The following is a 16,064-nucleotide window of genomic DNA, read 5'->3' on the forward strand; positions in this document are numbered from 1 at the left end:
CATATATGATGTATTGGACGCAAATCACGGGTTATCAAATCACAAAAAGATTGGGGATTAATTTTGATTTTTCTCTATGAATAAACTATATTGTGAAAAGTTGGGGCGAAATTGGAATTTTTAAAAATAAGTGAGGCATGTATTTGAAATAAAAAAGTTTCTCTCTCTCTCTCATATTGTGCCAACTCATAATAGGCCAGTTGTACCTAACATCCAGCTAAGCCAAGTAACAGTTACTTCCCTCGAACTATAATATCCCAACCACCCAATTCCAGAACTTCCTACTCTCTCTCTCTCTCTCTCTCTATATCCCTCCGCCTTCCATCATCTCAGTCACAGGAAATTTGCCATCTTTGAGCTTCCCTTTAAGGTTTTGAAATATTACCATATTTGGCCAATACATGGCAGACGAGGAACCCAAAAACGTGGAGCCCAAAGTTAGCAGCCAATACATCGCTGACGAGGAACCCAAAAAGGTGGAGGAGGCCCAATCGCAGTCGGAGCCTCCGCCAGCTCCGGCCCCAGAACATGTTGAACAAGTTTCCAAAGATGTCACCGACGAGAAATCCGTAATTCCACCTGCTCCTGCAGAGAAGCCTGATGAATCCAAAGCACTTGCTGTGGTTGAAAGTAACATTCTCTCTCTCTCTCTCTCTCTCTCTAGTCTTTTTCTTATTTTAAAAATCATTTTTTGCTTAAACTTGTAATCTTTGCTTTATGAAAATGATTTTTTTTTTTTTTTTTATAATTTTTACTTTTCGTGTCTTTTTGCTTTTATGCTTATAGTGATGTCTCTGTCTACTTGTAATCAACTGTTTTTAGCTTGACCTTACCACTTGTTTGGTTGATGAGAAATGAAAAGAAAAGAAAAGAAAAGGAAAATTTATAGGCTTATCTTTAGGTGTTTACAAGGATTCTCCGCTGTTTAATTAATAAAAACTTTTAAAAGGGTAACGGGTCGGAGCACGAAGCGAGATGAATCGTGGGTCAAATTACAGATTGAGTACGAACCAAATTGGAGCTGGGTAGGCGATTTTGGAGAACTCGGTACAATGGAGACTTTTGTTGCGTCGAATTGTGCCGACAAGTAAAGGCACACACACTGACACCGGTGGTATAAAGGCAAATATTGACGACAAACAAGTGTAAGTTGGCATTGGAAAGTGTATGTTGTCCATAAAAAGGTAGCCAGACCCGAAATTGCAAAGAGGAGCGTTGGCGGCTGAAGCTTTTGGTGGTGCGTGAGAGTAGGAGGTAGGGCTGGCTATTGATGGATTGGCTTTTTGTCGGGTCGATTTATGGGTTAACTTTAATATTACTTATTTAGTCCTAAATTTTGATATGACCCATTTAAATTAGTGAGCTTTACAATTTGCAAATTGGTTTAATAAACAAGTAATAGTGTTAGATAGGTCGTATTTGGGTTGGCTCAAACACAACCCATATATGAATTTAAATAAAAAAAATTATATGATTTTATAAATTTTAAAATGAATTAAAACCTTCTAGGGTTTTGTTTTTAATTGAAAATAAAAAAAGTTAATTTATTTGGTTCCACTCAAATTGACCCGAATATAAATATATAAAGTATTAATTTTGTTATTTTTAAAATTAAAAAAAAAAAAAAAAAAAACAAAAAAGATACTAAAAGTTGAGGGCATTGTCGGCTCAAGCTCACAAAGGAGCAAGACGCAGAGTGTGACTGAAAGTGGGACGCCGGCGGGTGTGGAGAGTAGCCGTATGAAGGTGACTGAGACGGATGATAGATTGACTGTCGCATTAGGGAAACGTGAGGTGTGTGACAATAAATTAAAGGAGGTTGGATGTTAGGTTATTAAAATGCTGGGGGGGGGGGGGGGGGGGGATACCATTCATTTCATAGTCGATATAAAGCTTTTTTCTTTTGTCCACACAAGTGGGGAGCGGGAATTCAAACTAGTAACGTCTGCTTCATGTAGCGTGGTTCCCAACCGATCGAACTATCATTGAGGACCAATATAAAGTTTTTGCATCAATGTTCATTGTTTACAAAATTTAATGTAATATTATTACAAATTTTGATAGATATTGTGTAAAGCTTTAGGGAGGCTGCTCACTGATCCTGATAGATTAGACAACACTATTTTTTTTTGTATGGAAATCTAAGAATTTCATGGATTAAAAATCACGAGCATAAAGCTCTTACAAAGCAAAGCAAAAAGATTTTACTGCACAAAACATAAAGTTCTGCAAAAATTTTAGCCACATGCTATGAGGTTACAAAGTCATATATACAAACAAAAATTATTATATTCAGGTGCTATATATTACTTCAATTTTCCACTAACCCATGTATAAATACAGTTAAAGAGCAGATCTGTTTTGCTCTGATTAGACAACACTATCTAAGTAGGGTAGGTAGCCATTTCCCTATATTTTTTTGGGAGGGATTAAAAATACAACTATTTAAGGAAGAAAAATCGTTATTTGGTACGTGAAGTAGATATATAAAAATAGTCTTATACTTTTATTAGATTGAGATTATTATGTTAAAACTCATTGAACAATACTTCAATTTGAATATGTTATTTGCAATATTTGTATATCGATCTAATTATGAATTTGTTTCTTCCTAATTCATAAACAAAGAAAAAAAAAATTAATGATCAATACAAGTACAACTAGTCAGTGACAGTGATTATGCGTATAAGATTCGAGAATTATATATTGCTTCCTATGAATCTTGTGAGATCGTTGTATTGATATTTTATAATTATTATATGACCATATAACTTCTATTCCAATTATGAGTAATCACAACTATTCATTCACCTTCTATCTAACTATACATCTTCTAACGTTTTGTATTCAATTTATTGTGAGATCTATTCAACTATCTCATTATTATTATCTTCAATTATGAATGGCTTTTCAATGTCCTTATAGAGATGATTGTCATTACTGATGTGAGTTGAATCTTTAATACTTCCATTCTTCTTTATAAGTTACCTATTTTTCTAAAACAAAATGATGTTTCCAGAGGCTCCTGAGCATGTTGAAGAGAAAAGTACTGAGGGTTCTGTAAACAGAGGTAAAGACAAAAGTACTGAGGGTTCTGTCAACAGAGGTAATCTCAGATCTTATTGTTCCTTTCCTTCACCATGTAACTTATCATTACAATGAATAATTAATTCAGAGTTTTCTTCAGATGCTGTGCTTGCGAGAGTTGCAACAGAGAAGAGGCTATCACTAGTCAGGGCATGGGAAGAAAGTGAGAAGTCGAAAGCAGAGAACAAGTAAGAAGAAAAAAAAAAAAAAACTCTCTGTGATTTCCATTATGCTTCTTGGATTCTTAATAAGTTGGAAGCCAATTCGATAGCTAACCATAGAAATGAAAATATTTGAAAAGGGCCCACAAAAAGCTGTCTGCCGTTGGGGCATGGGAGAACTGCCAGAAAGCTTCTATAGAGGCTGAGCTGAAAAAGACTGAGGTACGACTCATTATTCATTCTGTCAAAGATCCTGAAGTATTTACTGTTTGTATTACTTCATATTAATTATTGTGGGATTTACTAATCATATGCTCAATGATGAATATCATAAATCTTAAGAGTAAAATGCACCTATACCTTTTATGATTTAATGCAATTCCATTGGCATCTCCTGGGTATTTAATATTTTTTTAAACACACCCCATTTTCGTATCCAATTGTTTGCATGAAAATATTTCACAGAAAATGCATGTGATCCCACAGTATCCAATTATTCTAATGTGACTAATTTTCATTAAATTTTCGACAGAAATTGGTTGAGATAGAGTATATTGTTTTGATATTCAACTTTTTATGTGAGCAGGAAAGATTGGAGAAGAAGAAGGCTGAATATGTGGAGAAAATGAAAAACAAAGCAGCTCTGATCCATAGATCAGCAGAAGAGAAGAGGGCAGTAATTGAAGCTAAACGTGGGGAAGATCTTCTCAAGGCAGAGGAAACGGCTGCAAAATACCGTGCCACTGGAACTGGTCCAAAGAAGCTTCTTGGTTGTTTTAATGGCTAAAAGCCTCAGGTCTGGTTGAAACATGTTTGAATTATTTGTAGTTATTCTTGGGTTGGACTTCATTTGTTTATTTAATATTTGGTGCTTGTGTATATGGTTGTACAACGCTAGTTCGTTGTTGTGTGTTACAGTGGTGTATTTGTGTGTAAATATACCATTCGAAGAAAAACTAATTTTAGTTTGCCAAAACAAAACATGTATATTGTATTATGGAATCATGAATGTTCATTGAAACCATTGTGTAAGATTATATGCCAATGATTAAATAACAGAGCTTTGAAAAAATGGAGTCCATCAGGCTTTTATACATCCAAACCTTTATAAACAGAGGATGGAGGAAGAAACTACATGGTCTGGAAGTTGAGGAACCTTGAAAGACAACAACTTAGTCGATATCATATATTCTTGAAGTAAAGCATCTCCGACATAGCACCACTTCATATCTATTAAATATTCTAGTCTGTTCTTTCCTGTAGACTGATATGATCATTAAGCAGCTGTAATCAAAGAGAGGACAAGTTTTACTCTCTTTTTCCTTAGTTTTTCAGAAAATCATGAGCTATATATGTGTGAAATTAGGAAACCAATCTATCTATTACCTTAAAAACTACTGCTCTTCCCATGGTTTGGCGACCACACCCCATGCAGCTCAAGACTGGGGAAGAGGCAATTTTAGTCACATCTACTGTTGAAAAACATCATCATCACCATCTGGGAAATCAAGCAGCAGCTCTAATGCTGTATCAGAAGAGTCAATGAGATCATAAGAGGTGAGAGAATCTGAGCTGCCCACCATGTCGTCTACGCTTGGTCTATAGCTATCTTCTTGCTCTGGAGTTATGTTGGCAAAGGCGCTGCTCCTGGTGTTTTTTGCTCGTTCTGTGATATCTGGACCTGAACCACATTTGGTGGGAGAGGATTTTTGAGAGACAGGGCTTTGACAAACTCCACCATCTTTTCCTCTGATCTTCTGAAATGATTCTCCAATTTCAGAATTCCATAGACGCAGGAAGTAATCAGAGTCATCAGTCTTTCTTACTGATGATGATGAGTTGAGCAGTGATGATTCCATTGACAGGCGAGCCTCAGCCTCAACTCTGGCACTCTCCCACTGTACCATGTGGCGGGTTGAAGGGTATTCAGATTTGACATTCATTGGCTCAGCTTTGGAGGAGAGCTTGTGCAGCCATGAGCCATTGGCTGAGCTAAGGAGCCGCTTCTTTAAATGGGTGTTCCAAAAGTTCTTAATCTCATTGTCTGTTCTTCCTGGCAATTTTAATGCTATCGCAGCCCATCTACAGCCAAAGAACCACAAGGTCGAAATCATGAATCCATGGAAAGAAGTTTCAGAACAAAAAAAAAAAAAAAACAAAACAAAACAAAAGGCGTATATATACTCACGGTTTGTTTGGCTTTGAAAACATAAACACAGATTTTTCTATGTTTTCGAATTGTAATTTTTTTAAAATCCGCTCCCAAGCGATATATTTTTTACGATTTGGTACTTATTTGCCTTAAAGATTTAAAAGCCTGGAGTTGAAGTCATGGGTTTTTCCTACTAGAAACAGGGAGCTAGTGAACATGGTGGTTGATGCATCAACAATACATCACTTTCTTCAACATACAGAGGGAGATTACTCATGTATGAGGCTATAAGGCCTCGAAGATTGGGGAGCAATTTAACAAACATTTTGCAAATATATAGCAAAACCACCAAGGAGAACAAGGGAAAATGAGAATGGCGGCTATGTCTTACTTGTTTCCAAGCATGCCGTGAAGCTGAATTATGGTATCCTCTTCCTCGGGAGAAAAAGGACCGCGTTTGATGTCGGGGCGGAGATAGTTTATCCACCTAAGCCGACAACTCTTTCCACATCGAAGGAGACCTACACAACATCATGCTTCTTTACTTAAAATTCTGATAATAAAAGGATTAACAAAAGATTATTTGTAGGGTTAACAAACTCAGAAGCATAATCTACTTTTAAATCCTGTTAAATTATTGATTAAATTAACATATTTTCATTAAGTTAATTTTTTGAAAGACCATTTTAATTAAATAACCGAAAATTATAACTGCCACATTTTGTTCTTACAGAGGCACCCAAATTAAAGTCCGATCGTGACCATGAAATATGCAATTATTATATATACAAATATAAATGAATGAAAATGTCATGAATCATCTCAAACGTGTCAAAATGACAGAAGATTCAACTGCATGCCAGTCAACCAAAACATGAATAAAATAATAAACAATTAATCAATTGGAAAATCTCTCTCTCTCTCTCTCTCTCTCTCTACACATTGAACAATAAAAAAAAAAAAAAAGAGCGAGCTTTGAAGAAGAATGTTATTTACCCTTTACCCAGCAAAATATGCATTCAGAAAGCAATTTCCCTCAAATTACAAGCACATTAGAGCATCATATTAACATATGGAGGGAAAGCATTGACAATGCAAATTTTCCTGAATGAAAGGAGAAAGCTTTTACCTTCAAATGCAAGAAAAGAAACTTTCCAGAACACAAACCAGATACCATATCTCAATGCCAAACAGATAAACAAAAAACAAAAAAGAAATGTCAATTTAAAAAGAAAAAAGAATACCAGCATGCTTGGGGAGGGTACGCCAGCTTCCATGGCCATGCTTGTTGATGTAGTGGAGCAAGAGCTGGTCCTCTTCCGGACTCCATGCCCCTCTTTTCACTCCATCCTTGTCACAACATGGCGCCCTTCCCATCTTTCACCAGCTAGCTACCACCTCATTCACAAAGCCACCCACTTCGCCTACTTTAATAAACTCCAACCAGGCCCACGGATTTATGTTTTTCCTATGTTAAGAGAGTCGGAGAATTTAATCAAAGTGATGGGATATCTCAGTGGAATCCAACGGCTATAAATGCCCATGAAATGTGTGTTTGTATGTGTAGGACGATCGGGTGGCTGCTGGCCCCAGCGTTGCATTTATTTTGTACTTTCCCCATCGATCATAGACTGCCGAGTTGAAAATTGCATTTTTAATAGAAAAAGGAAATTTATTATCAGAACCAAAAGGACACAGAAAGTCCCAGAAAGTCCATTGCTCTGTTTGGTGTCATTTTTTATAATTTACAGATTTAATAATAAATTTATAATTTTTTTAAAAATTTTTTTATGTAGAAATAGACAAAAAAAAAAAAAAATTGAAAAAAAGAAGAAGAAGCATTTCTCTGAGTCACCTGAGGGGCATAAAATCCCATCGAGTTATGGACAAGTTTGACTGGATTGTAGTCACGTGGGAAAGTGGGATTGTTTTGAAAAACATTGACATCTTGTCTGTGGAGGTGTCGAAAAATCAGCTAGCTACGTCTGAGCACCAGTAATTGCAGTGCAGGTGGTTATGGAGGAGCGATATCAAGGAAGGAGTCAGACAATTGTGGACGTGGCGCCAGCTCCGGAGTTTCGTTGTGGTTGGAAAGCGATTTTTCTTGGCGGAAATGCCCAGAAGGATTGCCTGTAATTACGATTGCGTATTCTGATGAGCATGTAAAACAGGACTCGAGTCTCTCTGTTCAATATATATTGATTTGCAAGTTTATCGACAGACTTTGTCGGCCTGTCTCATTTAGCATTAGCCTTGTTAAGCTTTTATTTAATTCAAAGAGGCTCTAAGCTTTGCTCCTTCGGCTGATTGTTCGCATCGGATCTTAGGTTATCTATTGCACTCCCTAAATAGGGTTCTTTTCACCTTTCCCTCACGTTACTTGTAGGCTATCGGCCACTGAGGAATGCTTAGGCTTAGAGGATGGTCTCCCTTTCTCGCGTAAAAGCGATCAGAATTCGAACACGCTGCGTTGTTCTTTGTAATTAGAATAGGGTCTCAAAAAACCAGGAGGAGTTATTGCTTTGGCAGCCAATTAAACCAATTCATTGAAGACCTCTTTTTTTTTTTTTTTTTTTTTTTTTTTTTTTTTCAAGGGCATTGACGTCATTTCACTTCAAGTTGTAATTTAATAAACAAAAAATGTGATTTTAAACTAAATCCCAAAAAATGGATTATTTGGGATTATGTTTTTAAAAAATTGCAATTTGAAAACATAGAAAATCTTGTTTTCAAATTGCAGGCAATAAGGTGTTTTTTTGAAAACGCACAATTTTAAAGGTTAAACTGTAATTTTAAATGTTAAACTGCGATTTTTTCAAACGCTTAACTAATTTTTTTTTAAAAAAAAATCACGTTTTCAAATCGCATATTTTAATATCACAATTTTTAAAATTGCGCCTTTTAAAATCGAAAGCCCAAACAGACTGGAATTTTCTTTGTTAGATTATATGTTTTTGCAACCTTTGTCTTCAAACTTTGACATTGGTCTCTCCTACGTTGGTTATTGAATGTGTGTCTAGATTAGCTTTGAGCCTTTGCCTATATATATGAGTTTCTCATATATTTTAACTCAATGTATAGTCTTATTCCCAACATGCGTATATAAAAGAAAAGATGTAAGAAACAAGAAAGGAAATAAAATTCTTGTGATACTCAAAACTGTTTGTCTTGTAAGTTCTGCCAACCCTCTTAACAAATCTAGCCTTTCTCCACCGGCCATGGTTTCTCTTGCACACCCAAGGAATAACTTCATCTCCAAGTTATCTCACTTCCTTTCCCCCCCTTTGCCCTATAAAAGACATTTCATTATTTGGGGTTTTCTAATTCATAACAATCTCCTAGGAAATAAATGGTCAAGCTAACAATTGTTGGAAGGGTTAATGATGGGTTGCCTCTCGCACAAGGGCCAAGGTATTTGAACGAGGAAAATGGCAACAATATCTCATTTTACAAGCAACAAGCTGAGTTCATACTCTCAGAAATCTCAAGAGGAAACTTTGCTCCTTCCAAGATGACCATCCTCGTGGATCATCACTCCTTTAAGTATCCCTTTTTATTTTCACTTAATTTTCCTTTTAATTATATTAATTATTTCTCTTTTTTGGTTGCAACAACATTGTAAATAAAACTAATTAATTAAAGAGGCATAATTTATATATCTATTTAACTTATTCTTCCAACTTTAAGCTTCTTGGTAGAGAATGGAATCTTCTTCATCACATTGTGCGATTCTTCATATCCAAGAAAACTGGCTTTCCATTATCTACAGGATTTGCACAAGGAATTTGACAAGTTTGATAATTGCTTAATCGAAAAAATTACAAGACCTTACAGCTTTCTCAAATTCGGTAACTTTTTTTTGACTGTAATTTTAAATAATTTTATGTTTTTAATTATCCATACACTAATGGAATTTGTTAAAGCTAATTTGCTTCGCAGAGAGCATTATTGGGAATGTTAGAAAGCAATATATTGATACAAGAACTCAGGCCAACCTATCAAAGCTTAATTCTAACAGGAAACAAGATTTAGATATTGTTACCAAACACATATCTGAAATTTTACAAGGAAGGAGAAATTCAGGTGATATTCACTTTCACATTTATATATTTGTCCTTTACTTGAGTTTGCTTGATTTCTATATTAATGCACATGAAGACACATAAGGCATGCATATTATTGTCTTATATATATTGCCAGAAATATCGGAAAATATATCCCGGAAATCTCAAAGTACTCACTCTTCAATTTGGGGGTCTCCGTGCCTTGAGGTATGTCAGCCCATAAAAATTTACGATAATTACTTATTTGAATAAATTTTAGGTTGTTCGGCTCTCAGATAGAGAGGTCCCCAATGAAAAAGGATCCTCTCCATTTTGAAACGGAGAGGAGTTGGTTCATTCTTTTTAAAATGACAATTTTACCTCTCTAAAAGCAAAAAAATCGGTTCCTCTCCATTTTCATTTAGGATTGGCTTCCTTCTAAATAGGGTCTCTTACATTATCAGTCTAAACTTCTAGTAATTCGAACAAATAATTGTTGTGAATCTCAATCCTGAATAAAGCACAATTTTTAGTTCTCTTAATCAGTCAATTTCCTCTCCTACACAGGCAATTGCCTTGAAATGGACGCCATTCACAATCATTGTAGTGGTGGTTGTTGTTCTTTTATGGGCTAGCTTTATACTCACAGACAACTTCACAAGTTCAAGCTTATAAAAAAATTGCTAATGTTTGGATTTAAAGGAGCTACACGTTTGAAGTTCAGCACAGATATCAGGCGCCAAGATCATTCTGCAGCTTCACAATTTCGAAGAACATACCACAGATGTGTCCTGAAGCTTTGTAATAACTTAAGATGATTGAGCAAATCATGTTTCTGATTGAATTTCAGTATGAATTTGTGAAAGATAATGTAACTTTGTAGAATGCATCATTCAAAACTTAGGCTTCGTTTGTTTCGACGTAAAATATTTTCTGAAATTGGTATATCTATGATGACTATTTTATCAGTTTTTTCTTTTCTTTTTTTATTAAAAAAGAGAAAAAAAAAAAAAGAAAAAGGAAACTTCACTTACCCTCTATACTTTCGCGCTTTTTGCAAAAACTTTCCATTGTTCAAAAACTCTCACTTTGGTGTATCAAACTTTCGTTTTGTTCCAAATACCTCCCTACCGTTAGCTTTTGCAGTAAAATGAAATGGTAGATTTAGTAAAAGACCTTTATACCCCTATTTTTTTAAAAAAAATTTCAAATTTACCCTTATTTATAAATAAAAATTATTATTATAATTATTATATTAAAAAATAATAAAAAAATATATAAAAAAGTGACATGGATCACAAAGTGACCCCCGGGTGACCGGAGGGTCACAAGTGACCCACAGTCACTATTTTTTATTTATTTTTAAATATATATATATAATAATAATAATATGACCCATGGGTCATAATACAAGTGAGTTAGATCCACCGGTAAACCCACAGGTCAGGATTTTTTTTTAAAAAAAATAATAATAATAAATAAGGGAAAAATTGAAATTTCACACCCTTCCGTTAGGATTTCATAGAAAATCCTAATGGAAGGGGCAAAGTGAAAGGAAACGAAAGTTGGATACATCAAAGTGAGAGTTTTTAAACAATAAGGGGGTGTCTGCAAAAAGCGCGAAAGTATAGGGGTTAAGTGAAGTTTTTCCAAAAAAAAAAAAAAAAAAAAAAAAAGATTCATTGTGTTTGGGCAAACTGTAATTGATGAGAAAGATGAACAAGTCTTCGAGTTATATATATATATATTCTCATCGTAAGAAGTCCTAGAACGGTAATTTACTAAGCCTAAGAACATTGGGCTATTCTAAAAATTAAAGAAATGGGCCTTAAATTTCATGGGGCAAAAGGCTTGAATATTTAAAGTATAATGGACCATTAGGATTGGAATTGGACTAATTCTTGAAGGTTGAACTCTGGTCCAATTCAGATTGGGAACCACCTTTGCTTTTTTTTTTTTTTTCCTAAGCAAATAAGAAAAGAGTACAAAAAATAAAACATAAAAAAACGAAAACCAGTTGAGGTTCCCAACAACAAAATCAAAACAGAAATACAATGAAAAAAATAAACAAATAAGAAATAAGCTAAAAAATGGTTCTGTTCTCTAGATCTTGGTCAACGGACCACCTTTGCTTTGCTTGGTTTAATGCATTGAGCTACATCAAATTTCTTGGTTGCCCTTCATGCTTTGTGAGAAGTTTCATTTGAGGTGGTAAGAGAGAAGGGACAAACCCACATTGCTCATAAATAATGGTGTCTCGCTTTGCTTAAATGCTAATAAAAATAAGCAAGATGTAGCCTATAAGGCTTTGTGTGTGGATATTAAGGCCTCTTATGTACTATCATATTTCTTAAGTATTGAAAATACTTTGTTATTGGCTCATATAAATAAGCCTCCCATCGGATTGTCCCACATTGCTTATATATGAAAGTATGAAAATTTCTCTTCCTTTGCCTTTTATATATTGAGGCTGAGGCCTCCTTACTATATAAAAGCCAAATAAAAAAAGATTTTCATACCTAAGCAATGTGGGACATCCTTAAGATGAAGCTTACTTATATGAGCCAATAGCAAAGCATTCTCAACACTTAAGCAATGTGAGACAATAACTTAATATGATAGTACATAGGAAGCTTTAATATATAAAAGCCAAAAGAAGAGACACTCCCACACATAAGAAATGTGGGACAATCAACAAAGGGAGGCTTATTTATATGGGTCAATAGCAAAGTATTTTCAACACTCAAGCAATGTGGGACAAACCAACATTACTATTCTCTAACATGTTGAGGTTACTAATCAAACGACATCGATGGTCACCCAACCTATGATTGCATTATATGCTAAGGGACAATCAACCACCAAGAAAGTAACATGCTTGGGAGCTGTTCCCATAGTAACCGTTGAAATAGAACCAAGTGGATGGACTCTGTCTCCTGCAAATCCGACTAAGGGCCGTTTTGCCTTGGCTATGATTTGCTGCAAAATGCTGGAAGGCTGCATCAAGCAGGGATTCTCTGGCCATGCATACTCCATTCAGGAGGGCAGAAAGAATCATATTCTCATCTTGCCCTTTCACAATCAACAATTGAAGCTCAATTGTTGATATTCTCTCATCTTTGGGATTTGGTTGAATTGAAGGATTCTCTAGTAAGTGGAGCTGCGTCATCTCTGAGATTACTCATTCATATATTTTTTAGCATGCAATTATCAAAATTCCAACGCTCAAGAATCAGTTGATCGTTCACCAAATTCTTAACCAAGAGCACCAACAAAACAAGGGAGATTAAGCTTAAAGTAGTTTTCGTCATGGGTCCAATGGGGTCAATTTGATGCTTAAGTCAGAATTTACTTGAGAGAAGAAAAGTGAGTTAAAAGAAGAAGAGAGATTGGCTAAAATTGAACCTACCTATGAATAACCTTGTTCTCTCTTTATGTTTTTTCGCATATTATTGCTTAAGGGAGAGCTTCGAGGGCTAACAAAATTTTATTTTGTCGCCCCCACTTTGTTGGACTTACATTCTTCATTCCATGAGAATAACGAAATGCCAGTAGTCTAGTTGGCCGGGGCGGAGATATTTTTTTATGTCATGTACACTCGTTTTTTTTAATCAAGCTAGGATTGGTCAACCTAATCAGGCTAGCTCCGGCCGACTTAGATCAGGTTGGGTTCAGCTAGCTGGCCAATTTTGCTAACTGGACCATGCCAGCTTAGATCAGGTTATCTTGGACCGGTTCACGGGGTTGGAAAAGCATGTTTATGTGAAATTCCTCGTGTGGTACACCAGCTTTAAAACAGATTTTTAATTTGAGGTTTTTGGACACGTTCACGTCATTGTAAAAGGGGATCCAACTTATAGCAGTGTTTATGTTTTAACTTCTTTTGAGAATCATTACAGTAGCTTTAAAAAAATGTTTAAACAATTTGCAGTTTGTCATCTACAGTGATTGCTTCTTGAATTTCTGCTTTGAATCCTAGCCTAAGCTTTTTATGTAACTATTGTGTGAATACTGGGGGAATTAGACCCATAATTAATAGGAAAGAAAGCTCACACATTAAGGACCACATGTAGAAGCTTTCAATCACATTATTTTAAATTAAATACTGAAAGAAAGAAGCACAAGTTGTTGGGCATTGTATTAGGAAACAAATGACTAATTAAGGGTGTCTTCAAAAGCAACTCCATGGAAGAACAACCATTAATTAAGCTTATTTGGTCCCCCCAATATTTCCTCTTTTCAGATAATTTGTAGTACCAATTTAATTATTAGAAAAAAACAATTAGGATTGATCATTCTTCCTTGAAGCTTGGCCTTCCTTATCAGTACATTACACTATTACTCATGTTGAAATCATTGCATACATTAACATCACCCCCGGAGATAAAATCAACGATCCCATTTCCTGAAATTTGATCTTCGAACTTGAACTGTGAACTGAACATCTCAGTAGCCGAAGTACCCTCATGAAACCCGCCACTATACGTGCCATCACTCGACAAAAAACCATGCATTGGAGTGTATTGCAAGTTTGAATTCTGAGAAATCAGCCCCTCATCTGAACTTGCAAAGCCCCCACCATTAACATGGTCTAGGGAAAGCCATTCAGAGAACAAAAGCTTTGGTAAGAAGCTACCGCGGTTAGCCTCCTTGGGGAAGTCGGAAGTTTGTAAAATGGATTGATGGTCAATATATGTTGATGACTTTTCCATGTATTCAGGTGAATCGGAATTTGGAACTCCGATTCTAGCCTTCTTGGGAGAGGGTGATGAATCCATTGTATCTGAGCTTGAACTGGTATACCGAGTTGTGGTGTTAGGTTCCATTTCTTCAACTTTGTTCACTTTCTTCTTCAGATATGAATGCCAGTAGTTTTTTATCTCGTTATCCGTCCTTCCAGGTAAATGTTGTGCTATCTGAGACCACCTGCTCATTTGATAATTCAAGGTTATGATTACAAAATCCGTCATACTTCAGGCTTAAGTGAACTTCATTAGGGTCGAGACTAATGAACAACTAATTAAATAGAAGCAACATTTTCGTTCTGTGTGCTATTTCCAATAGCGTCGACTCTAAATATTAAAGTCTGACGCTAATAGTCTACTACTTAGCATTTGCGTGATCTGATCAATAACATCGACTATTGGACTTAGTTGTGGTTATTGAGCTAATTTTTTGTTGTGATATGTATCATGCATGGAATCTGGCTTACAAAATAACAGCTTGTATGCTGTAATTTAATCAATGGTCAAGATTGAATCTCTCTTTTATTAAAAACTTCTAAAAGTAAGTCAACTTTAAGATTCAATCTTAACCGTTGATTAAACTACATTCTACATGTTGTTATTTTAATAACAGCATGTAAGCCGAATCCTCATGCATGGATCCAAAATTATTCCCTAGTGTTTGCATCTCTGACCATAGAACTATGAATGTTGTGATAGATTTTGAAGCATTAAAAACCTATTTTAATTAAAACGAGAGAAAGAAAGTGCATTAGTCTCGCTTACTTGTTGCCCAACATTTGATGAAGGGTCAGGATTGTCTCCTCCTCTTCTTTGCTAAATATCCCTCGCTTTAATCCTGGCCTTAAGTAGTTAATCCACCTTAATCTGCAGCTTTTTCCATTCCTCTGTAATCCTGTGTGTAAAATCTAAGTTCAAATCTTCACTTGGATAGTTCCTCATCAATTAATTCAAGTAGAAATTTATTATATTTTGTCTTTTAAAAAAAAAAAAAAAAAAAAAAGGTGGATGTACATACATTATCATCATTTTTTTTTTTTTTTTTCAGACCACCCTTTCGGGTTTTACCACACACTCTTTTGTTGTTGTTGACTTGACATACTATATATATCGTACCCTACTAACTTCCAAAAAGTAAGTAAATTATTAACTGATAAAAGTAAAAGCTAGTGTAAAACTTAAAAGTAAAAGTGTTTATTATAAAGCTCCGATAAATAAATAAAAGTTAAAAAAAAAAATTAAAAAAATTGCAATGCTTTCCACCTCCTTAAAAAACAAAAACACCAAAAGAACAAGCTTGTAACACGTTTAACAGTACTCAGCAAGGGACTTTGGAATTAAATTGGCCACTTGTATTAATATATTTCGACGAAGCTACGAAATGAATAAGTAAAGGGTGAAAAAGAAAATAATCATGTTGAAATGGAAGCATAAAATGGGATTTAATTTTCTTCGTAATTATGACCCATGTGAAATTTTATATGTGAACAAATTTGAAATATATATATGCTGGAGCCATAAAGCCTTCGTCCATGTATATTTAGATTAGAAAGAAGAAAGATTATAATTATCATGAATTATACTAGGAAATATGGTGCCGTTGACGGCAATGTGCTCGACGTGATGAAGGTGTATAGCAAACTAAACTTACCGGCGTTTATGGGGACGGAGCTCCAGCAGCCATGGCCATGTCTGAGGATATAGTTTCGGAGCCTTTGATCTTCTTCAGGCGACCATAAGCCCTTCCTGTGTTTTGGCTTTGGCTTGTCTGATGGCTTGAACCCCATTTTGCCTATTAACAGAATTTAAGCTTAACAACAGAGCTTTTATGAGCTCATTTGTGTATTTTCTGTGTTTCTGTGAGAGAGAGAGAGAG

The 16,064-nt window shown here is 35.2% G+C and overlaps 4 protein-coding genes across 5 annotated transcripts; 2 read left to right on the forward strand and 2 right to left on the reverse strand.

The window, feature by feature from the left end:
• Window positions 1-292: 292 nt before the first annotated feature.
• Window positions 293-4,280, forward strand: LOC132180462 (remorin). Its single transcript, XM_059593295.2, has 5 exons — window positions 293-630; window positions 3,020-3,106; window positions 3,188-3,275; window positions 3,389-3,470; window positions 3,835-4,280. The coding sequence occupies exons 1-5, from the start codon at window positions 402-404 to the stop codon at window positions 4,033-4,035; spliced, it is 687 nt and encodes a 228-aa protein (XP_059449278.2). The 5' UTR covers window positions 293-401; the 3' UTR covers window positions 4,036-4,280.
• Window positions 4,281-4,405: 125 nt separating this feature from the next.
• LOC132180459 (transcription factor MYB17) lies at window positions 4,406-6,874 on the reverse strand. 2 transcript variants are annotated; one of them, XR_009440158.2, is made up of 4 exons: window positions 6,645-6,874; window positions 5,792-5,921; window positions 4,635-5,330; window positions 4,406-4,532 (listed from the first exon to the last, which is right to left on the reverse strand). XR_009440158.2 is itself a non-coding variant. In XM_059593293.2 (3 exons), exons 1-3 carry the CDS (start codon window positions 6,775-6,777, stop codon window positions 4,718-4,720), a joined length of 876 nt encoding a protein of 291 aa, XP_059449276.2. In that variant the 5' UTR covers window positions 6,778-6,874; the 3' UTR covers window positions 4,406-4,717. The 2 variants fall into 2 exon arrangements, 1 of the variants encoding a protein (XP_059449276.2); XM_059593293.2 differs by having other exon boundaries at window positions 4,406-5,330.
• A 1,875-nt stretch (window positions 6,875-8,749) lies between these two features.
• Window positions 8,750-10,213, forward strand: LOC132183436 (SNARE-like superfamily protein). The gene is made up of 5 exons (XM_059596872.2): window positions 8,750-8,943; window positions 9,088-9,248; window positions 9,340-9,483; window positions 9,601-9,671; window positions 10,011-10,213. The coding sequence occupies exons 1-5, from the start codon at window positions 8,750-8,752 to the stop codon at window positions 10,116-10,118; spliced, it is 678 nt and encodes a 225-aa protein (XP_059452855.2). The 3' UTR covers window positions 10,119-10,213.
• A 3,471-nt stretch (window positions 10,214-13,684) lies between these two features.
• On the reverse strand, window positions 13,685-16,064 carry MYB19 (myb domain protein 19). Its single transcript, XM_059593294.2, has 3 exons — window positions 15,840-16,064; window positions 14,954-15,083; window positions 13,685-14,369 (listed from the first exon to the last, which is right to left on the reverse strand). Exons 1-3 carry the CDS (start codon window positions 15,973-15,975, stop codon window positions 13,766-13,768), a joined length of 870 nt encoding a protein of 289 aa, XP_059449277.2. The 5' UTR covers window positions 15,976-16,064; the 3' UTR covers window positions 13,685-13,765.

The sequence above is a fragment of the Corylus avellana genome, chromosome 5 (assembly GCF_965113065.1).
Source record: "Corylus avellana chromosome 5, dhCorAvel1.hap1.2, whole genome shotgun sequence".
Taxonomy (NCBI): domain Eukaryota; kingdom Viridiplantae; phylum Streptophyta; class Magnoliopsida; order Fagales; family Betulaceae; genus Corylus; species Corylus avellana.